Source organism: Rousettus aegyptiacus, unplaced genomic scaffold (assembly GCF_014176215.1).
Source record: "Rousettus aegyptiacus isolate mRouAeg1 unplaced genomic scaffold, mRouAeg1.p scaffold_m13_p_12, whole genome shotgun sequence".
Taxonomy (NCBI): domain Eukaryota; kingdom Metazoa; phylum Chordata; class Mammalia; order Chiroptera; family Pteropodidae; genus Rousettus; species Rousettus aegyptiacus.
This window is the reverse complement of record NW_023416287.1, coordinates 20,705,634-20,729,815: the sequence shown is the minus strand read 5'-3', so window position 1 is coordinate 20,729,815 and position 24,182 is coordinate 20,705,634. Positions and strand designations below refer to the sequence as shown.

Sequence of the window (24,182 nt, the reverse complement as noted above, 5' to 3'; positions counted from 1 at the left end):
AAAGACAATAAAGACAGTATGTAGAGAAAAGCAAAAAGGATCCTGGCAACATAGACACCCTGGTTTCTGGGAGTAACTGAGGCCCAGCTCTGTCCTTGTCTGTCCTCTCCAGAGCTTTGGTTATTTACCTATTTCCTTGGAGTTCAAGCCTATACATTCCTGCCTAAAGTGCTTCAAGCTGGACGTCCAGCCCTTGCAAGCCAAAGAATCTTGACTCACTGTCAGATGGCATTTGCCATTCCCTTTGAAATTCCAGCCTGACCTAAAATCAATAAAGAACAAAGGGAACTCTGAAATGACGACTTTGTCTTTAAGTCTTTAAAGATCTTTTACTTTGTTTTTCGACTGTCAGGAGCTCATCATACTCATTCCTTCATCAACAGTGATTGCCATCACTGTTTTTTCACAAGAGCCTTGTTCCATTTTACTTATGTACGTTTTTTTTTGTTTTAATTACCAACCCTACTCCCATTCCCATCCCTCTATAGGCAATGGTTCTAATGTACTTGGCATGTATTCTTTAATATGTAAATATCCTCATTAGCTTTGTGATGTTGCATAATTTACATAAATCATATTGAACATTTTTCTTAATGCTCAGATCCATGTTTTAAAGATCTGTACATGCTGATGAGTGTTAAGGGGATTTAAAGGCCCTGTGGCCTCAGCAAATAATAAGAACAGTAAATCTTTATAAAGTTTTACTGGTTTCCTGCCCATTCTCTCACAAGGATCAAGAACTCAGGATCATCTGGGCTCATGAAGTAGAAAATACCTTTTACAAATAAGGACGTTCTCCTACACTTGCATTTCTCAAACTAAATGTGTATGTAGATCACCTGGAGATTTGGTAGGTCTGATGTGGAGTCCGAGATTCTACATTTCTTACAGGTACCCAGGTGATGCTTGCTGCTGCTGGTCTGGGGTCCACACCTTGATTAGCAAGGTCCTACAGAACCACAATATCATTATCACACCCGAACAATCCATATTCAAATTTCCCCACTTGTCTGAACATTTTCTTTATGAAAATGTTGTGATCCGGGACCCAATCAAGGATGATACATTGCATTTTGTTTTCACCTCTCTTCAGTCTCCTTTCACCTGCAGCAATCCTATGAGTTTTCTTTTTTTCATGGCACCAATATTTTTAAGAGTCCAAGCTCATTGTCTTGTGGAATGTGCCACAATCTGGATTTTTCTGATTTTTCCTCATGTTTTCTCATGAATAGATGCAGATTAAACACGTTTGGCAAGAAGACTACACAGCTGATGTGCCCCCCACATTGCACCACAGCTTGTCATTTTGTCCCATCCCATCTGGTGACACTGAGTTTGATCATTTGGTTTAGGGATTGTCCACCAGATCATTCTATTAGAAAGAAAAGTTCTTCCTTTTATAATAAATCATCTGTGGAACAACACTATAAGACTGTGTGAATAACCTGTTCCTCAATAACCTTTCTCCTAATAGTTTTAACATCCATTGATGATCCTTGTTTCTTATTTTTATAACTATTTAAGCATGTAATAATGTGTGCAAGTATGTGTATACGTATATGAGCATACGAGAAAGGAAATGAAAAAACGAAAATCAATTCACAGTGACCAAATACAGTAAAAAGTGAAAAGTGGTGTAAGGAAGGTTGCATCTTTTTTTGAAACAAATATCTTGTAATTTAACCACCCCGGGCTCTAAACAGCCTCCATTCTTGACCTCGGCTCAGATCTCCTCTGGGAAAACAGCCTCATCCAGGAGGCTTTAACAGATAAAGACTTGAGTACCACCCCCGTCCCACCAAGACTGCCTTATTCCTGTCTCTGAAGAATATCAAGACAAGTTGACTTCAAACCAGAAATCCAATCATTGACAGGAGCTTTCTGAACTTGGGTCAGCCCCTCGATTCCCCGGATCATATTCACAATCTCCCACTCTGGAGTGTAAAGAGAGATGGTCAGATCTGCCTTAGGCCAAACTAAATTTAAGTGCTCAGGCTATCATGAAACAGGAATGTCTCTGATTTCCAATTGTATGCTCTAAGATGAGGAGGCTCAGTGCCATGAGGCCCAGTTGCCGGGCAAACCTTGTGGCCTGAATTATTGATGGATGAATTCATCAGGCATACTGCCTTCACCCATCCATTCAGGTCAGGTTCAGCATATTGAAAAACAGAGCCTGAAACTACACATTTTCTGCCCAGAACTAAGATACTCTAGTCCAAATTCCTTAACCTTCTGTGTACCTGGAATGTCGGAAAGAGCAGCAACTTTGGAGTCTTATAGACGTGAGTTCAAGTCTCTCCTCTCCCACTGCTGACTGTATGACCTGGGCTGGCTAGTTTACCTCTGTGAGGCTTAGTTTCCTTATCTGTAAAATGAAACCAATCATCCCTTACTAGTGTTATTGGGATAAAAAAAAATGCATATAAAGTTATTAGTATAGTGCCTGAAATATACTTGGCAAACAACTCTGTTATTCAAACTTTTATAGTCTGACTCTTTGCCTTTGTCTTCCCTCACCATGAACCGCATGCTCCAGCCCCACCTCACCACCTGTCAAGCTTGAACCAAGCCGCATGATTTTATACCATCTGTGTTCTTTATCAACTTATTACCTTGCAGCTCTAAGTTCGCTCTGTGATAATGGAGCTGGGCCTTATAAATGTCTCCTCTGCCAACGGACATATGTTAAGTTTTTTCAGTAGAGTATGCTAGAGGGATCCTGGAGGAAGATGGATCATCCCTTTCTGGTTCCAGGTTGACTACTCCCTGGGTTCCTGGAGAGCATGCTTTCTTCTCCACTGTTTGGCTCAAAGTTTCTCCAGTGCTGGGTGCCTACAGGGTTCAGCTTTCTCCAGTTTGGCACTTACTTTCTCCAGCTCCGAACGAGGGCAGCAGTAGCATACCCAGGAGCCCCAAACAGTGTTGGCCTGCACCCAAAGCCAAGTCACTCTCTCCTCACTCCTGGACACACAAACACTGGGAGCTCCACAGGGCTGGTCACGTACAGAATACAGAACCAGCCACCTGACCTTCATCCTCTGGAACTGGCTGAAACCACCCTGGCCCAAACCATAAACAGAAGTGTACTATGCTTGTAGAGAGGGAGGTATCTCTAAATTATCTCCGTTAACATGCTATGATATGTAACATTTAGCTATACACTAACATCCTGTAAACTTTACACTTTATTTTGCTCATTTTATTTATGGTCTTCCCAACAGCCCTCCCTGTCCTTCCACCCCACCCCACCCCCCCGCAACCCACCACACCAAAGAAGCAACCTTCATGAGAATAGGGACGAAATTTTGCTTGTATTTCCCCCTCTGTGTCCCTAGAGCCTAGGACAGTGCCTGGCATATAATAAGAGACTCAAGAATTTAAGAAGTGGAAGAACAATTGAATATTGGATGAATGCATGAATGAGTAAACAGATACTTAGTTATTAGAATGAGGATCTATGGGACAAACTGGGATTGAGAAGGTTAACTGGGACTGTGGAATGGGATCCTCAGGTCTCCCTCTGGATGAACGCGCACCGCAGATGTCCAGCGTTCCTTTCCCGATCCCTGGCAAGTTGCTTAGCAACTGGCCTCCGCGCCCTCCGCCACCGCTGGAGGGCGCGCGGGCGGGGAGACATGAACGCGCACGCGTGCGCGGCATGGGCCGACGAAGGAGGCACGTCACTTCCTGTTTCTTTAGGGGAACGTGGCTTTCCCTGCAGCTCCTGTCTTCCCTTCTGCGTCTGTACTGCAGCAGCCGGAACTGGAGTCGGACCCCGAGCGCAGCCTCGCCATGGACTCGGCCCTCAGCGACCCGCATAATGGCAGCGCCGAGGTAGGCGGCCCAGCCAACGGAACGACGCGGCCGCCTTCCACGCCCGAGGGCATCGCGCTGGCCTACGGCAGCCTCCTGCTCATGGCGCTGCTGCCCATCTTCTTCGGCGCCCTGCGTTCCGTGCGCTGCGCCCGCGGCAAGGTAGGGTCAGCGGCAAAAGCGGGTGCTTTCCATCCTCCCACCCGGGACACGGCTGACACGGGCCCGCCCCCGCCCGCCCTCCCTAGACGGGACAGACACCTCCTCTCCCTGACACTGACCCTTCCCAGCTTCTCCACCCCAGGCCCACATCCCGAGGCTGGCCTTAGGTGCCCCACAATCGGGGCACCGACCCGCAAACCGAGTATTTACACCTTCCTCAAATAGGGCCTAGGTTCTCCCCCCCCCCCTCACACCTTGACACATCCCTCTCTCTGTACAACATACTGGGAACACTCAGTCGCCCCTCACACCCTGATTTGGACTAATTGTTCTGAGCCTACGGGACCCAGCCAGACCAGCCCCACCCTCCGTTGTGGCTGTTCATCCCATCTGGGCAGTCACCCCATCCTGAGCTCCAGGTTAATCCTGATCTTTACCTAAGGGGGCACTGGTCCTGAGAACTCCTGAATGGTACAATCCTGTCCCATCCCTCCATTAGGAACCTTGACTCACCTCATTCCAGGGCAGATTCTAGCATCCAGGTCCCTCCCTAGATTCTTGACACCTGTCTAACTCGAATCTTTGGTCTGTAGTGTGCTCTCCCAGAACCCCCCAGATCAGGCTCTTGCCCTTGCCTCCAAAATAAAAAAATATTAACCCAGGAATATAGCCCAGGATCTCAGCCCCCAGTTTTTTGCATCGCTTTCTGGACCCAGTTTCATCCAGCTAACCCCTCAGAGCCTGGCACCTTGGCGCTTCCCTTTTTAACCATGTGTAGACTCCTTATTTTGCTGGTTTCCTCTCCCTGACAACCAGCCAACCTTGCCTACTTGTCCTAGTCTGAGCCCAGACCTTGTTTCCTTCCCTAACCCTATTCCCACCCCAGATCCTGACCCAACTTCAAAATAGCCTTTCTCCCTATACCCCCAAGACCGTCTCTACACTAAATTGGGCCTACCTGCCAAGTAACTGAGCTGCTGTTGGCCTCTCTGGTGAGATTGGGCCAGACCCCATCCCTCCCCTTCCTCAACATTTGTCCCATTGGATACCAAAGAGAACCCAGGCCCCTTCTACCTCCCCACTTCCTCCCCCGCTCTTCTTCCCTATATTAAGCCCTCTCTAGCCCATTGTACCAATAGGTTGTCACTTCCTGGCACCCAGTCCCCTCCTCCACAATCTCCTGATCTGTAGTTCCCTGCTGCTTCTCCCTGACCCAAACCTGAAGTTGAACCTCAGCGGAAGCTGTCTTACCCAAAGAGGGCAGTCCCACAAAGTACCTGCCACTTTTGAAACTGCTCAGGCCGGGATCTTGAAACATCACCCAACTTGAGCAGTAGCTGAGGCCTGCCACCTGCCACCTGCGAAATCAGAGAACTCAGCCGCTGGTGCTCTCTGTGGTCAGACGTAGAGGGGAGTAGTCCGGAAAGGCTTACTTAGGTGGCCCCATTTGCCTTTCTGTCATGACTCTCCTAAGCAGAATTCAGGTGGCCTTCAGCCTTCCTACCATACCTTTCGGGTTGACACTTGGTGCAGGGAGAAGTTCTGAAATAGACCAGGACAAAGGAGGTGAGGGCAAGCGTGTGTCAGCTGGTCAGCCTGATCTGAGGGGCTCCATAACTGAGTAATTCTTGGCATTTTCTGCATGTGAGTCACTAATTTCTTCAGAAAACACCTTCCAGGCAACAAAATTTCCTGAACCTCCACTATTGTCTGGGGTGTAGGGATGCTGCAGAGATGGTCAGAGCCCTGTCACCAGGGAGTTTTGATGTCTGGATGAGGGAGGAGTAACACCCTCAATGTGATACAGGCGATCGTCACACAGGTAGTGCTCAGGGTTTAGGGAGAAATGCTGAACACACTTGCAGCAGGGCAGGGCAGCCTTGTGGCAAAGGTGGGCTTGAGCCTTGATGTAGAGACATTCTAGGCAGAGGAAACCGGGTGAGCAGAGGTGCAAGGCAGTTCAGGAGATGGTGTGGGTGAATCGGAGGGTCTGGATAGAAGAGAGCTTTAGATCCACTGTGGCTTCTAAATACCCACCCCCACCCCCCCCCAGCATCTCCTGCGGGGAATGAGGGGTTGGAAGACTACATGAAATTGCAAAGGGCCTAATGCTTAGTAACTTCCCACCACTAGGAGGTTCTAAACTTTACAGAGCCTTCACCCTCTCTGAGTTTTCCAGTAGCCAAGTGTAGCAGGCAGAGCCAATTTTATTATCCCCATTATACAGACAGAATCGAGAGCCAAAGAAATAACCTCTCAGGATCACTCTACCAATTAGGGACAAAACAGCTGTCACTAGTCCAGGGCACTCTCTTTGCTGCATAGATGCCTCTAAAGACCCACACTGGTGGCATTCGGGCCTAGGGAAAGGACAGGCCAAATGACTCCCTTTTACTACCCCGAGTCATGCTTCCCTGGGCACTTGGCAACCAGAGAGAAAAGTCATTGAGATGAGGAGGGCAAGAGTTTTGATTTCCCACCAGTGTTAAATCCCAAAGCCAGCTGAGAGGGCATATGAGGACAAAATTCTCCCTGGAGCCAACTGGTCCATAGCAGGCAGGGCAAATTGTGAAATCATGGAGAGAAGTAGGTGGGGCATCCAGGAGTGTGGAGCCTTGGGAGGAGCAATCTTAGATGGTGCCCATCCCTGTCAGAGACCTGTGTTCCCAGAAGGGAGCAAATCCCAGCTCCAGCAATAGCCGCACATCAGAACTCTTCAAAGGCTCTTGACTTGTAACTCAGAGGAGCCCCTCAGCCAACTACACTGGGCTCCTGCTCTGTGCCAGGCCCTGGGCTGGCTACCACGGGTGCCAGGACAAAGAAAGCCAAGTCCTGCACTCATAGAGCTCCGTCACCAAGGAAAAACAGATGTGTGTGTGTGTGACCAGCTGACTAAACTGAATGTTGATGTGCCTCCTAGAGCTGTCTTTGTATAGAAGAGTGAGAGTTCGGTAGGCAGAACAGAAAGAGAGGGGGGCCTGGACCACTGGTGTGTTCAGGAAGGCCTTGAGTAGTATGACATGAGCCTGGGGCTTGGATGGGGCAACAAGAAGATGCTCACGGAGCCTTTGGACCCTTAGTGCTTTCTGAGGTACAGAATCCTGAAGACAATGCAACAGTTATTCTTCATAGTTGCAAAAGTACTACACATTTGCACTTAAAAAAAAAAATAAATCAAGCAATGCAGAAGTATAAAAGCCTCATCTACGGCCATGCCACCCTGAACAGCATGCCATGCTTAGGTCCCGTCTGATCTCCGAAGCTGAGCAGGGTCAGGCCTGGTTAGTACTTGGTTGGGAGACCACCTAGGAAGACCAGGTGCTGTAGGCATAAAAAAATAAAAAATATGGGATTGTAAGCTGACAAATATAAAAGTATAAAAGCTTCCTCAGTACCAGTCCTTGGAGGTAACCCAGTGAGTTGTTCAGCGTGTAATCTTCCAGAATTTTTTCTGGTGTGTGTGTAAACATGTATGTGCCTGTGTGTATATCCACATGTAAATTTACTTTTATAAAAATGGAATTTTACAGTACATAATGCACTACAGCTCGAATTTTTTTTTCGTTAGCAGCAGCTTGGTCATGTTCCCGTGTCAGTGCATGTAGCTGTGCCTTACTGCTCTGTGGCAGGGAAGGCGGGTGATACGCACCCAGGGTGTCTTCCTCCCAGCCCCACTGCCCAGGTTCTTTCCCCAGAGGCAGACCCTAGTACCTGTTTCTTGGATAAACATCCAGGAGATCCTGTGCCTTTACAAATGAATAAACATATGCTTTTCCCGATTTTTGCTATGTAACTGTTCTGTTTTGTTGTATGTATACTCTTTTTTGCTCCTTTTTTCACCAAATGTCTGTTGGAGATGCATATGTCAGTACCTGTGGAGTGGTTGTGTTCTTTATCAGCTGTATAGTGTCCCACCTGTACCCCACAGTGTTCAGAGGAGTGGTTCTCAAAGTGTGATCCCTGGACCAGCAGCATCAGCATCACCCAGGACCTTGTGAGAAATGCACATTCTGACCCAGAAACTCCAGGTGGGCCCAGCAGTCTATTTTCACAAGACTTTCTGGTGATTCTGATGTGTGCTCAAGTGTGAAAACCTCTGACTGAGAGTCCTCTGCTGGTCATTTAGGTTGTATCAGTCTTTTGCTGTTACAAGCCATGCTGAAATCAATCTCCTTGTACATTTGTTATTTCACGCGTGTGTGTGTGGGTGTATGTTTGTGTGTGTGTGAGAGAGAGAGAAAGAGGGGGGCGGATAGGAGAGAGGGAGAGAGGGAGAGAGAAGAGGAGAGGGAGAGAGAGAAATTCCTTGCAGTTGATTTGCTGGGTCAAAGGCTATGTGAGTGTTTTAACTTTACCAAGTTATCCACCATAGGGGCTGTATCAGTTTACACTCCCACTATCAGTGGCCTCGATTCTTGTGTAATGCTGCTTAGTAGTCCCTTCTCTGAAGGTTTTAGAGCAGGTATGTGATACAGTCAGGTTTAGGCTTCAGAAAGTGCTCCTGGCAGGGTGGAGATATGCAGGAGGGAGAAAGGATGGAGGCTGGTGAGGTGGTTGGGTGAAGACCACAGTGGGGGCAAAGGAATAGGGCGAGGGGGCCAGTTCAGGAAATGCTAGGAAGCAGAATCATAGTGAGGTGATGGAGTGAAAGTGGTGGTAAGGAGTGAGGACCCTGGGGTCTCTAGGTGGAGTGACAGAGTAACAGAGTGGTCCATGAATTCAGGCGTTTTCTAGGGCACGGCCTGGAAGCGGTACTCCCAGAGCTCGAGGAGAGCCAGTGGCTTTAGGCTGGGCATCTGTCCTCCCTCACTGCTTTTGCTTCCGCCCCGATAACTGACATCCAGAATATCACTGGAAGCTAAATTTATTTCTACTGTTTGTGTTAGCTTTTACCTCCACTCTCTAATTATGTTTTTTTGTTTGTTTGTTTCAGGAGCTCTAGCATTTGCATAACAGTAGCTGCTTTTAAAAAAATCCAAGTCGAATTAGTAGAGAATTCTAACAACATTTAGTATTTTTGTAACTATGAAGATTAACTGTTCTGTTGCCTACAGGAAGTTGTTCCTCAGAAAGGTCTCAGGCTCCCTGCGCATCTTGTCACAACTTTCCAGCAGAAATTTCCAGATGGGAAAGGTAGAGGCCATTTGGGAAGTAATAACCAAAAGTTTGGGCTCAAACTAGATGGCCTCAGTGTGAATCCTGGCTCTGCCACTCGCCAGCTGTGTGACCTTAAAGCAAGTTACTTCACCTCTCTGAGCCTCAGTTTCCTCATCTATGAGATGGAGCTATTAAAAGTCCTGGCTTCATTTTTCATGAGAATGAAATCATCTAGAGTGCTTGGCCCCTAGAAAGTTCTCAGTAAATGTTACCCTTGTTGTTGTCAGTCAGATTTCAAGTCTCCCGTTCTGACTCAGCATTGCAGTATAGGATATAACAGTCACCCATGGAGAAGACCAGACTCCTCTCTATGGTGGAACATCTGTCCAACTTTGATTTGTCATTAATAGTGTTAAGCCTCTTCCCGCCCCGGATATTGGGCTAAATTGAAAGGACTATGTGGAAATGAGCCCTAACACTGGTTTTAGGCGAAGCCAGAGTCCCTTGTGTACTTTCACATCTTTGTGCTTGGACACCTTTGTGCTTGACCTTCAGTCTTGCTTAAGTGACATCTGCTCCAACAACCTCTGGCACTCCCTTTTTTCCTGCAGAGATAGTGTCCTGTCTGCTTTCTCATAATTTCCTTGTACATAATAATACAAACCATTCATACAGCTTGTGTGACTTGCTTAATGCACAGCAATAAATACTTCCAGTGCAAAAATCATAGAATCCTGCCACTCGTATTACAACTGAGGGAGTTGGGGCTCTAAGAGAGAATAACCCACAAAGTCCCACAGCTGGACAACTGCAGAGCTGGGTAGCAGAACGGGCCTTCTGGCCTCAGAGCGCTCTCTACCATTTGGCACTCAAACCATGTATCACACCAGTATGCATGTCTCATTTTGTCATGTGTCACACTGTATTGTGATATTCTATTTACATGTCAAGGTATTGGCCTACCCGCCTGTGAACTCTTTGAGATCAGGAGCTAGTATTTTTTTGTGGTCACACTATTGCTACACAGGAAACATAGAATTTGTGGAGGGAGGTACACAGAGAGGTGAGGCACTTGCCCAAGCCTCTCAGCATTCTACTGCCAAAAGCAGAAACCAAGGTCTGGGAGAGAAGAGGGAAGGACGATGACTCTGCTTCTCAGTGTTGGTGTTGCTCACCCACCCACCCCATCGCCACCTCCCAGCAACACTGCCAGAGAGTGATCACACAGAGCTGCCTCTGGTAGCTCCAGAGGAGAGCGCCTACCTCCCAGCCCTGTTCCTGGGCCACCTCAGCCATGCATGTGTAGGGGGGATTTGGTGAAGGACCTCCCTGTTAATCACGGCTCTTCACAGGGTCACAGGGCTCTTTCACATTCCATATCTAAGTTGGTTTGAGGCGCTTGGCCCTTTTAGAGGTAAGTAAAGCTAGAGATTGTCATCTGTTTGACAGATGAGTAAATGTCAGTCACCCTGTAAGCCATTAAGAGAGCAATGAATACCTTGGCTGACTATACTTTATATGCATCATTTTTACATGTGCGAATTATATCTGTGGGAAAAATTCCCAGAAGTAGAATTGCTTGGTCAAAAGTTATGTGCATTTGTGATGCTGACACGTGTTGCCAGCGTGCCGTCTACAGCAAGACTGGCGTGCCCTCCTGTCCGCAGTGCGGGTCAGCAGCACCTGTTTCCCCTCAGCCTCACCACCCCAGTGTGTCATCAAAACGTCTGGATTTTTGTCGTTCTGATATTCATGTACTGCAATTCGAGCTCTTATTAAAAGTGAGGAACGTTTTTCCTGTGATTAAGAGCCATTTGTAATTCCTGTTGTCAATCTTTGTATCTTGGGCATGTGCAAGTCATGATTTGACACAGCTGCCCAGTTGCCCTCCCCAAAAGGCTGAACCAGTTCGTATGCAAACCAGGGGCATATAAGCTTCCCAGTTCCCCACCTCTCCATCTGGTGGTCATTTCACGGGCTTGCTGCTTTTGGCCCCCATCTCCTTCCCCTACTGCAGCCTTCTCCAGGGAAACAAGGGCCAAAATCTACCTCTCCAGGCAGCTTTCTCCTTACCTTGTTTTGTCCTGTTGGTTTTTAAGAGGCAGCCGTGAGCTGTAATGAGACAGGAGCTGCACGTGATCCCTTCTCCCAGGGATGCCGGTGCCTCATTCAGAGGATGGATGTGATGGTGAACTCTTGGGCACTCTGATGAGCCTGTGCCTCTTGTGGAAAGAACTTCCCTTTGACATGAGCAGAAGTCTAATATGGCCTTGCTAGGACTTCCCGTAGCTATAATTTAAAGTAGAATTAGACATACAAAGTGCAGTGAGAATTGGGGTTGGAAAGTAGGCTTATCCCAGTGGGGAAATCTCAGAAAGCTTCGTGGCGGGGACATTTGCTGGGTCCCTGAGGAATGAAGATTTTGCCTAGGAGAGGGCATGAAGAGCATCATAATCCTGAAAGCTTTTCACTCTGTGTTTTTAATATAAATTTGAACCAGACTTCTACTATTGATGGATTTTCATTAGAAAGTCTTTTGGTATGAATTCTATGAAGCCGTTTAATTCCTCCGTTGCACTATTACTCCATTTCCAGCTTTTTTCCATTTTTATAAAACTAAAATTATTTTCATTGCATTCAGTTCTTTTTTATGTAAATATTTATCCTCTGTCAGCTCTTTGCCCAGATCACATTCTTGCCAACTATAGCATCTGCCATTGTAAACTTAATTGTGGCTTTCACTCCTACCAGATTCAGTTTTCATTTGCTTTTCTTTGCTATTGGTATCTTCCCATGTGTGGGTTGAGCCATTGTCAGTTCAGCCATTGTCAGTTTTGTTGGTTTTTGGTTTATTTCTACTTAGTATTCACTCACTACCTACTAGATAAAAGATTAATCACATTTACCTCTTAGCTACCCCATAAGAAAATTGGAAACAGTTCTCATGGATTCTAGGACAGCTCATTGTCACCCGTTCCCAGAGTTTTTTCTTTTAGTTATTACATACCGTCACCGCCTCTGCCATAGCTCTTCTCACATGTGCACGGGGTCCTCCCTGGACTGTTCCTGTCAGGATCCAGATCTCTTCAATAGCAAAATAGAGGGATTAGAGCATCTCACTCTAGGTGGTTGGGCAGAGGGAACAACATGAACAAAAGCCTTGAGTCAGGAAAACGTGGGAACCCTGAGCCACGTAAATGAACCAGGGCAGAGAGGGGGAAGGAGATCGATGAGCTATTCCAGCACCAAATTCTCACCAGTGTCCAGCCCTTGGAGGCCAGAACCACAGCCCTGCTCAGTAGGCACCTTTTTTCTCTCCTCTAGAACGCCTCAGACATGCCCGAGACAATCACCAGCCGGGACGCCGCCCGCTTCCCCATCATCGCCAGCTGCACGCTCTTGGGGCTCTACCTCTTTTTCAAAGTAAGTCCTTTGCCACCTATTGTGTCATTTGGTTTCAATGATCGTATTTTTTGTTTGTTTTATTTTTCCCATCACAGGAGACATGCATGTTCATGTATAGAAAATAAAGAGCAGGGTAAAATAGTAATTCACCTCTAGACCCACTACCCAGAGACAGCCGCTGTTGGTTTTGGGAGCTCTGTCCCACCAGTCTTTACTGCTTTTCTCCACGGAGCTTTTTGTTTTGTTTTCGTAATACCTATTTAGTTTCATTGTACTGTTTATGTTGGGATGGGGTATAGCTTGTGTCTCAGACATACCTCTACCATACTAATTGTTTTTTTTTTTTTAATTTATCGAGGTTTATTTTCCCAATAAAAGTTACACAGGCTCAGTGTTGAAAACCTGGAAAACACAGAAAAGTAAAAAGGGGAAAACAGCAGTCATCCAAAACCCCACTACCAGAGACAATCACAGATTCCCTTTTGAGGTGTGTCCTTCCACTGTTTCTCCCCGTGCATGGTTTCGCCGTAGCTGTGACCACGTGCTGTATTCAGTTTTGTAGCTGCTTTTTTCACTCCATGTTAATAACATCATAAGCATTTTCTCATGTTACTGCAAACTGTCCTTAAACTTTTAAAAAATATACACTATTTTCTAATTATAAAAGTAATATACTCTGAAAACTTAGAGGGGAAAATGTCAAGAGGGAAAAATACAGAGATAATCCCTATCAATGTTTTGCCATATCTCTTGCAGGCTTCTAATAAGCATATTTTTTAACATAATTATAATTGTAGTATTAGGTCCTTTTTCCTTTTTTTTTTTTTTAATATCACATCAGAAGCACTTTTTTCCTGGTTATTGAAAATTCTTCAAGGACAGCTTTTAATTGACATTTTTAAAAATACCATGTACATAGTTGAAAAACTATTTTTCAATCTAAGGGAAGGTACAAATGAGCCATAATCCTCTCTCAAATATAGTTTCTTGTGAACCTTTCTTTTATGCACAGATCTACATTTATATTAAAATTTAAAAATAAATTCACGTCTCAAATATACAATTCTTACCATGGATATATTTTTATATCAATAGTCAAATCTACCTCATTCTTTTTAATAGTTACTCATAGTTCTATTTTATGAATGTGTCCTGAGGGGTGTTTAATGGTGGGGCATCACAGCAGTACTCCCAGGGACATCGTCATGCACATCTTGGCACAGGCACACATTTTCAGATGTATCTGCAGTAGAATGACCAAGTCCAACAGCATCTCCATTTGTCATTTGGACAGGTAGTGCCACATCCCTCCAGAGAGACCGTACCAGTTTATGTCATGAGTGTTCTGGCTTCCCTGTACCCTCACCTGCATTATGTAGCATCCAGATTATTTTTACCATTTTACCAGTCTGTGAGTGACACAAAAACAATTGCTAAAGCCTGTTTCCTGTTCCACCGCTCCCTCATTGTTGGATCAGGACTAAATACTTTCAAGATACCCACAAGCAGATACACCACAGTTGACTTACAGCATCCCCCTCACTTTAAACAGAATAAAATCATTCTGATTTTTACTCATAAATTAAGAGTACATCAAATAACATTAGGCATTCACTGGTGTGTGTGTGTGTGTGTGTGTGTGTGTGTGTGTGTGTGTGTACACGCCTCAGATGAAGAGTTGACTGTATCAGATGCTTTTGTTCGTGGCACACTATCCATGCCAGGCCCTTCTTTTTTTTTTTTACCCCCTCCACTCTTGATGCCCAACTCCATTTCCCACCTCCATTTGTCTCTCTGCCGGTGGCACCTGCCCTAATGGTTTGATTTATGTCCTTAGATGTGTGTCTCCTTGTAAAATCTATGATGTTGGTACATCTGTGTGTATTGAGTTAAAGTCTAGTTTCCATAAATAGAATTGTGCAGTACATCTCCCTGTTTCCTTTTCCTTTCCCCTGTTCTTTTGAGATCTCTGTGGTTCTGTGTACATCTAGCCCATTGCCTCTGAATTGGCTTTTAAGCAGATGTTTTTCAAGTCTCTGCTGTGCTGAGTGCCAGGAATCCACACCCAGGCCCTTGCCTCAAGACCTTGTAACATTTTAGTATTTAGGATTCTTTCCTTAGGCTATATTCCCCAGGAAGGAATTTCTGGCAGCAGAGGGTATGCACATTATTATTGAAGGCACTCGTTGCCTGTTGCTCAGCCTGTCCTCCTCTCCTGGCAGGTAAGCCCCAGCCTGTCTTGTGCCAGAGGACACAGTATACTTCTTCCCCATGTCTCTAGAGTGTCCACGTTGACATTTCTGAAAGACAGCTGCCTGGACGGCACAACCACCAGATTCCTCCCGAACTCCAGACTGCTAGCTGGTTGGTTGGTTTGCTTAGTAGTGGGGGTAACTCAACCCCTTTCCTCTTCTCCTCCTGAGTGGGGCCTCGGAGTTGGTAACATTTCTCAAAATCATAAAATCTCGATTCTACTTCATCTAAAACTGGTTTCTTTGAGGCAGCTTATAAAAATTTAACTGTGTAGCAGCCAGGGCACAAAGAAAGCAAGGCTCGGTGCACAATTCCTAGGCCACACAGTCAAGCCAACCAGAAACTCAGAGGTGCGACCAGAAAGAAATTTTTCCCAAGGCCCCACATTGAAAGAACACCACGTGAGAGGTACACCACGTGGTCATAAGTAAAACACAATTCACATGCTTTCTTCACAGGTCTTTTTCTTGTAGCATTCACGTTATAGGCCACTGGGATGTTCATCCAGTCACTCATTCTGTAAACATTTACTGAGTGCCTGCTATGTACCAGCCCCTGTGCTAGATGCTGGGGACACCAGAATGAGAAACAGCCAACTCATCTCTGCCTTCAAGGAGCTTCCTGTTAAGTAGCAGAGACATACGCCAATTAAATATTCACATACGTAAATGTGAAGTTACAGTCTTAAGAAGTACTGTGAAGGCAAAGTCTGTCGCACCAGGAAAGCACAGAAGAATCAGCCTGGAGAGAACCCCTGCTCCTGCCGAGGCCACCCGTCTTAGCACCTCCGTCCACCTCGCCACTCAGCCAAAAACCCCGGGAGTCATCCTGCTCCTTCTCAGCCCCTCAGCACTTCCTGTATCTCCAGTTCCAGAACAGATCTGGAATCTGACCACTGATCATCACATCCCTCCATCCCAGCCCAGGGCACCATCCTCCCTCTGCTGGGTTATGCAGTGCCTTCCTCACTGGGCTCTGCTTCCACTTGTACCCTGTAGAGCCTGCCTTCCACAAGGCAGCAGAGGGACCCTCCCAGGCCATCACATCACAGCCCTGCCCTCAGCCTTCCAGTTCCTGCCTGTTTCACCCAGATGAATCTAAAGTCTTTTCACAGCACAGCAGGGTCTGTCTCCCTCCTACTACCCCAGCCTTGTCTCCTGACATTCCCCTGCACTCCCTCAGGCACAGGCCTTCACTGTTTCCTGTGCACATAAGCATATACCCACCTCCAGACCTTTGCACTTACCCTTCTTGCTCCCTCAAATGCTCCTGCCCCAGATACCCTCACAGCCGCTCCTATAGGTAATGGTCCTACTGCTACATGAAGTGAATATTGTCCCGTTGAGAGGCTTTCCCCAGCCAACTGTCTAAATAGCAGCTCTCCCCACTTCTCTCTCCATCTCCTTTCCCTGCTTTGCTTTTCTTCTTGGCTCCCATCACCACCTGATGATATTTGCATACTCATATCTTATGAGATTCCTTCTCCCTCACTGCCACAGGGACTCTGTGAAGGCCGGGACTTCTCTGCCTTAGTCCTTGCTGTAGCCCCAGTAGTTAGCATGATGCCCTACGTGTGGTAGGAAGTCAGTAGACATGAACCGAATTAACAAGGAAGTGGTCATGTCGAGGAAAGCTGCTCTGAGCTGAGATCAAAAAAAGGGTGAACAGCGTTGGCCCAGGTGAAAGGAGGAGTGCACCCAGGCAGCAGAAGAGCATGTGCACAGACTGCCCGTGGGTGGGAACGTGGCATCTTTAAGGCCCTACAGAAAGGCCATTGTGGCCACAGCACGTAGGGCGAAAACAGGCATGGCATGATCCGCGGCTGAGGTCTGCAGCGGTCACCCTGAGGGCCCTGGAGGCCAAGGTGAAGCTGTGGACCTTGAGCCATGAGAACAGAGGGAAGCTGCTGAGAGGCTTTAAGCAGAGGAATGATGTGATCAGCTAGGCAGGTTTAAACAGATCCCAAACAGCTATTCTTGAGAGTGCCCAGTGTCCCTGTGGCACACACAACAGCATATTATCGCCCCCCAATTAGAGACCTTCACAATGACAGATTCAAAAGGTGATTCAGAATAACATGGAGCAACATGGCAGAGCCTTCCCAAAGCCCAGAGTTAACGTGACAGTTGACTTTGGAGCACTGTGAGAGAGAATATTTCTGTTTCACCTAACACCATAAGACCAAGAAGCATCTGTCAGGGCTTGCAGGCACAACTTCCAGCCAACACCATGGGAGGGGTTGTCCAGGAGAGCATTATGTGGAGTGGGGCACAGGTGACTCGTTAGCAGCATGCTCGGGGCGCTGGTGGGGCTCCCTAGAGCAGGGAGAAGGAAACAAAAGTGCTTTCTGAGGTTCAGAGAGCTCCCCTCCCCCACGATTCCCATGCCGGACTCTGGGCACAAACATGGTATTGTCTGTCTCCAGATAACAGAGCCACCAAGCTCAAACCCACAGACTCTTTTGGGAGATGCATCTGCCAGCCTGAGGTTCTTCTCTTTTTTCCCTAAAGCCACAAACTAGAAGCCCCTAGTTGTGTTAAAGATTCTTTCCGACCCTGTTCTTCAACTTCAGGGAGGCACGACCAACCTCCAGAAAGAAGGGAGGACTCTGGTTTCCTCACAGCCACCAGCAACCCTGACTTCCTATTTCTCTTTGTATTTCTGCCTCAGATATTCTCCCAGGAGTACATCAACCTCTTGCTGTCCATGTATTTCTTCGTGCTGGGAATCCTGGCCCTGTCCCACACCATCAGGTCAGAAGGCATCTCTGCAGCCTTTGAAGCAGCTTTCTCGGGAGCCAGTACAGGGTCTTGGATGAGAACATAACCTTTGGCATCATTCAGAGCCAGGTTTGAATCCTGGCTGTAAAACCCAGAGGAATCTTCCCGTGTCACACCGTGGGTGACCTAGGATGAGAACCATAACCTCACTGGGCCACGGTTTCCTTACAAGAAGTGATAGGAGTATTGGTGAGTACTCTTATCCATAGGATAAGAGTATCCCCCGGTTGTTGGGAAAGTAACATTTGTGAACAGTGGTATCATGTCGCTTGTCACAGTACTGAGCTGAGTAATACCAGAGCCCCCTGCCACATGTTGTAGCTTGCTGCGCCAAGCACTAAGCAAGTTGCCTTCCACATGATCTTCCTTCCTAGTGAGAGAGGGGCAGTGTAGTGAGAAGTTAGGAGTGCAGGCTCTGGAATTTGACTACCTGACTTTGAATCCAGACGCTGTCACTTTATAGCCCCGTGACTTTGGGCAAGTTACTTAATCTCTCTGGCCTCAATTTCGTCACCTGAATGTGGAGGAAAATACCAGTAGCTTCCTCATGAGTCACGTGGATAGCTTTTAACACAGTACCCTGGCACTTAGTGTGCCCAGGAATTGCTATTTGTTGTCATTATTATTGTTGTTCTGTTAACCTGCCAGGTAACCTTATATGGTTAGCTTTTGCTTTTTGCTTTTAATACTGTGTCACATTTAGAAACTGAAGCTCAGAGAGGTTAAGAAATTTGCTAGGATCACACAGCCAATAAACAGCAGAGCCAAGATTCAAACCGAGGTCTGTGTGGCCCAAGAGCCTGTCTTCTTTACACCGCCACCTGCTCAGATCGCCACATGCTGTGTCAGTTCAGTGGGGATGAAGGACCTAGACCAGTGATCCTCAGATAGGGTTGTTCTTGGCATTTTAGACATGCCAGTTATCTGTGCATTGTGAACATCCGGCATCCCTAGCCCTCTTACCAAAATTGGAATCGCGCCTCCAGCCCTTCCCCCAGATGGTGACTACGAAAGCATCCCATCCCCATCTGTTTCCATCGGGCCCCTTGAGGTGGTACAGCCTCAGGCCGAGAATCACTGATGCACCCTGAGGTGGCCAACAGAGTGGGAAAAGTTCCCAGGAGGAAGGAATATAACTCAAACTCATCTTGGAAGGGTAGGAAACCTGGAAGAGTTGCAGAGGAGGGAGAGACCAGGCCAGGAGCTAGAAAGTCCGTGTACGGTGAGGGCACAGTCCGGATCTTTCTAGAGTAGTTAGAAAGATAGAAAGAACAGAATCTGCTCACAAAGGCATTGAAAGCTAAGGTGAGTTTGGCCTCATTCATTCCTCTAGGCACACTGGCAGGAAAGCGTGGTAGTCAGGAGTGTGAACTTGAGAGGCAGACAGCCCTGGACCCATGACCTGGCTCTGTCGGCTCCATAATTTGTGTAAGCTACTCAAGCTGTCTGCACACCAGTTTCTTTACCTATAAGACAGAAATACTCCCAAGTGCCTCCTGGCAGGGGCATGGGACAGATCAAGTGAGCCACGTCTGTAACATGCCTAGAGCACAGTGCCAAATACACTGAGTGATATCACAGCTTGAGGTCACAGCTGGGACTTGAACTCTGGTTTTTTGACTGAATTCAGTGTTGTTCAACTATATCTACCTTCACTCACAAAATCTTGGTCTAGTCACCTTGGGAGAATTCTAGTCCAACCCCCATCCTAAAAATCAAAGGCCTGGAGAAGCTGAGTGACTTGGACCTGGCAAGATAGTGTCAGACCCAGTTACTTTTCCTCAAAGGACAGACCTCTCCCTTCCTAATGGACCCAGCATGGCATGAGATGGGGGTAGTCACTGCCAGGCACTGGGGTCCTTCTGTTTCCCTGCTGATTAGGATCCCCCCAATTTTCGCCCATCACACCCCAGCATCTGTGAGAGGCTTGAGACCTCCAGCCCTCCCACAGCCCAGCCACCATCACAAAGTAAGAGAACCCAATTTATTTTGAAAGCCACTGGTAGGCTATGTGCTAAGGAATTGGTTATTTCATTTTATCCCAACAACCCTACAAGAGAGAGAATCCAACTGCCCAAGCAGAATATTTTGAACCTGTATCATTTTGACATCAGAGATATCTTTTTTTTCCTTTGGAACAATAACTGAGGAACATTGTCCCAAATTTGTCATGGACTACCCAAGAAACAATTGTCCATCTGCTTTTTAACGGATTCATAATTTTTACTGATAGAAATTATCAACAGAAAATAGAACCAACAGCAGCTAAACTGCAAACTGTATAAACTGTAAAATTTATAACTAACAATTGTCAGAATAATCATTTTCTTGATAAAATTTAGAGCATGAATCTTGACCTGGGAAGATTAGACCTTATAAAAATAATGAATGGATAGCTATGGGCAGAAGAGTTACTCACTGTATGGGGTCAAAGCTATTCTCTTTTCAAGATGATATGGACCAGAAACCAGGATGAACGAAATCATTATTGTAAAATTTGCATTGAAAAGAACTAAATTTCCTGAAAGTAATTTTAGTTGGGGGGAGGGAGGGACATAATTTAATCATGCTATTTAGAAAATTGGTCCAAGAATTAAATTTACTTTTCTTCAATCAAATTGAAAATTTTTTTTAAATACTTTCTCAACAAAAAAGTGTACAGTGTTAGGATCTTTGGCAAAGTGTTTATATCCACAAACTTAGCCTTTCCTCAGGATCCAACAAGAAAGTCCGAAGGATTGAGACCGGGGTTCGTAGGCCACCAGGATTCACAGCTGGAGCAAAGTAAGGTTTTGTGCCTGGGTCTGCCTGACTCCACGGCCAGTATTCTTTCCAGTTTGAGTGGAAGCGAAGGGGAAGAGAGAACATAAAGAGGATGGGCTGGCCGCCCTCCACCGGTGGGCCTGAGGTCTCCTGAGGACTGGCATAGGTGAGGCTTGCTGAAAGGCTGTAAGCCCTGAGCCTCGACCCTCGTCAGCCCCTGGGCTTGTGGGATCCCTTCTACCCCCACCACCATCCCCCAGCCCGCCTCAAGCCTCTTTGGGAAGAAACGGCAGCTTGGGGTGTTGACGTAAGGCAGGGGCTGCAGCCCACCTTTTATCTTACACAGTCACCAAGAGCCAAGCCCATGCCAAAATCCTTCCTGCCCAGGAACCTTAGCTTATTTTTTATCACCTGTGAACTCACGCCCCACCCAGCTGAACTCTAGAGAATAAAAGATCCTTAATGCCAAAATCTGCCACTCCAGTAAGAGGAAGCCATGTCACCAGTTTCAGTGACCCTGCCTTCCACTCCCAGGGGAGAAGGGCAGCAGGATGTGGTTTCCCAGCAGGAAGCAGTGACCTTTAGGTTTGACGTGAGCCATCAAGGGCCGGAATGAATCTGCCTGCTCTAAAAGTCTGCATTCAGAAGCATTCAGCAAGTATATTCCAGCTGCCTCCCAGCACCTGGCCCGGCATGGGTGGGGTGAAGGTAATGAGACAAGACCCCTCCCCTCAAGTTCAGACTCACACCAGCCGAGTTGTTCGACTCTTGCCCTGTGTTATACAGCACCCGCTTTCTTCTTGGGATAATAAAGACAGTCTAGAGACTTCCTACTTGAAGTTGAAACTGCAGTTAATCTTACAGAGTGCCAAGCATTCATTTAATCCTCTTAGTAAAACTACGAGAAAGATACTGTTATGGTATTCCAAGTGAGGAAACAGTTGCAAAGAGCAGTTAAGTAACTTTGCGAAGGTCATAAAACTAATAAGTGGCCGTCAGGATTTGAACCCAGGAAGTCTGGCTACAGAATCCATGCTCTTAACCTGCTGGTTGATAAACCAGGCATCAAGCTTCTATGGAAGAGGCCAGACTGGAGCGAGGGACTTAGCTCCTCAAGCCTCTCTCTGCCTCTGCACACACACTCTGGCTTCAGACCGCCCCAAAAGTGATTCAGCAGGCTGAGCCAAAAGTAGCTTCCAGCCTTACCCATCCCAGCTTCTGCCTCCCAGCTCCTCAGAGCCTGCTGTCGAAGCCCACTCTTGCTTCCCACATTTCTATTCTCAAAGCCCTCTCATCATTCCTGCCACAGCCTTGCAGACTGGGAGGGATTGGCTGTTTGACAGGTGAGGAAACTGAGGCCCAGAGGTGCTTCTTAATTCTGCATCTTCTTTCTCCAAGCTCCAGGGTCTTAGAAAGATGGCTTCTTTTCCCTGCCTTTACCACTGTGCACTGGGTAACTCATGGCCTGCCTCCTTTTACCTATCAGTTGGAAACACCGCCCTGGATTTGCCTGTCTCATTAGTCGTGTCAGTGCATGTGGTCTTGCTGAATACTTCTGAGCTCAGGTTCTGGCCAAGCTCCAGTGAAGAGGGAAGCTCCCAGTTCTTACATCTCTGCTGTGCGTCCCGTGCTAGACTAAATGTTTCCCCTGCCTTCTCTTCTGGCTTCATAGTAACTCTTTGAGACAGGTAGTAGTATTATCCCCATAGACAGCTGAGGAGACAGGCCACTAGGGGCTCACCCAGGATCACACAGCTAGTATATGGAAGAGTAGGCTTCAGGGCTGGGCTACCCAAGCTTATAGCTGCTCCACATCCTCCTCCCCACCCCAGGACCAGGCTGGGCCGAGAGGCCTGATATGCTGATCTTACTCTGAAGGTGATCCAGAAAAGAAATTCTGTTCCCTGCCTGGCCAGGGTACAGAGTATGCTGCATAATGAGAGAGAGTGCTTCCAGGAGTGAGACCAAGCCCGCCTGGAGTCAGCGTGAGGGCGCTCCAGTTCTAGGGGCTATAATGCCTCTGGTTGATCAAGCCCAAAATTTCAGGCCTCACAAGTCACAGAGTGGGGTGACCATCAGGTTATCTGACTTAATAGGTCTGGAAGGGAGTCCAGGAATATGCATTCTTGACAAGGGATTCTCATACAGACTGTGCATGGACCAGACTTTGGACTCCATTGCTTTCCTGAAAACTGCATTTTATATGAAAGTCTACCTCTGTTTTGTGTTTCTTGGGTGATTACCAAGAGACAGTATGGAAGCACTAGGAGTCCAGTGCCCAAGGTTCATGTCTCAGCTCAGATACTGACTCCCTATGTGACCCCGAGCAGTCTCTCACCGTCTGAGGGCCTTTGTTTTCACGTATGTAAAATGGGCACAATAATTCCTATCGGGGCAGCTGTGAGGATGCTGGAGATCACAGCTGTGAATGGGGGCATCGTGGGGTGGTGTTGGGGCTGTGGTTGCCCTTAGCGGCTGTGTTTGCCAATCTGCTTTGCCTTCTCTTCCAGCCCCTTCATGAATAAGTTTTTTCCAGCCAATTTCCCAAATCGACAGTACCAGCTGCTCTTCACACAGGGCTCTGGGGAGAACAAAGAAGGTCAGTGCTGGCCACTTTCCCCCGCCTGGGGTGTCTTCCTCCTCCTCTCCCCTTTGTCTGTCTGCTTTTGGAGCTCTCTGGTGGAGCAAATAATGGAGAAGGTGGGCTCCGGGGTCACATGCCTGGGTTCACATCCCAGCTCTGCCACTGCCTGCACGAGGGACTCTGGGCGAGCGCCTTTCTCTCTCTGAGCCTTGGGTGTTTTTATTTGGGGTTGTTTTTGTTTTTTTTTTTCATCTGTAAAATGAAAATGATGATCTAGCACCTCCCTCATAGGCACATTGTCAGAACTGAGAGTAGGTGATAAAAAGAAAGCACTCAGCACACTACTTCACGATAGTAAACACTCTGCAAAAGCTGGATATCTTAGCTATTTTTACCGTGCTATTTTTAGTATGATTAGTTTCCCACCTAAGATTTGAAAAAGGGAGTGCCACGGCTTTTTAAAAAATGAAAACTATGGGGAACTAGGGAAAGCCAGGGCTTTAGGGATTAGTTGAAATATGGATTCAAATGTTGTAACAGGATTGTCAGTGCCTTGACCAAATGGAAGGTGTTTCTCATATAAAAGTCTAAGCTTGTGAATGTCATGCTCTCTCTTACTGGATGCTAGCCCATTATGCCTTGCCCTGTGAGAGCAATGCTTCTTTTTTACATCTTTGGTGCATCTGTGCCCAATGATTGTTGAATTAAAAAAAAAAAAAAAAAAAAGGCTTGCACCATGGAGTCTTCCGGTTCCCAGGCTCCATCTGCCTCGTGCTCTGCCACACGTATTGGCCCTTGGTCCAGGATGGTGTTCCGTCACTTCACAGTCCCACCAGACAGGAGAGGCACCTGGATGACGGTCCCATTTAGCTACAGGGGAAGCTGGAAAATGTGGCTGCGAGCTAGTTGGCCTCTGTCCAGATAAAAATCATCAGGGCGCTGTTACCACAGAGGAAAAAAGAGAAATTGGAGCCAACCAGCAGCCTGCCGTACTCTGGAATCTGAAAGAATGGGCTACGCCCTGTGTCCCTGGGCGAGCTCCACCACCTCTTATTGGGAATCTTGGAAGTGATAGAGAATGGTTCTGACTTCAGGAATCCACCGCAGGGCTCTCCACGAGACTCCCTCCTCAGGGGCTCCCTCCTGCTTTTTCTCTAGGGCTTGACCTCTTCTTCCTCCTCTGCTAGTTACAGAGGACTGCCACTAGCAGAAGAGGAAAGAATCACTAGCAAAAGGATCAAGGACTTTCTCGATTCCTTTGGTGGCAAAGTAGAAAGATTCATGAAGGAACTGGGACCTTGCTAAGGACTTGGGCTCAGCGG

At 47.0% G+C, this 24,182-nt stretch overlaps 1 protein-coding gene and 1 pseudogene across 4 annotated transcripts in view; both read left to right on the top strand.

The window, feature by feature from the left end:
* The first annotated feature begins 3,681 nt into the window (after window positions 1-3,681).
* Window positions 3,682-24,182, top strand: part of HM13 (histocompatibility minor 13) — a 38,704-nt gene continuing 18,203 nt past the window's right edge. The window contains exons 1-5 of one of the 4 annotated variants that reach the window (XM_036229544.1): window positions 3,682-3,978; window positions 12,400-12,498; window positions 12,839-12,967; window positions 17,404-17,486; window positions 22,787-22,875. In XM_036229544.1, coding sequence (XP_036085437.1) covers window positions 3,796-3,978; window positions 12,400-12,498; window positions 12,839-12,967; window positions 17,404-17,486; window positions 22,787-22,875 — 583 coding nt within the window. In that variant the 5' untranslated portion in view covers window positions 3,682-3,795. The remainder of the gene's footprint in view (window positions 3,979-12,399; window positions 12,499-12,838; window positions 12,968-17,403; window positions 17,487-22,786; window positions 22,876-24,182) is intronic. The other 3 variants (XR_001597428.2, XM_016148857.2, XM_016148860.2) reach the window with 3 other exon arrangements.
* LOC118610604 lies at window positions 7,181-7,308 on the top strand (annotated as a pseudogene).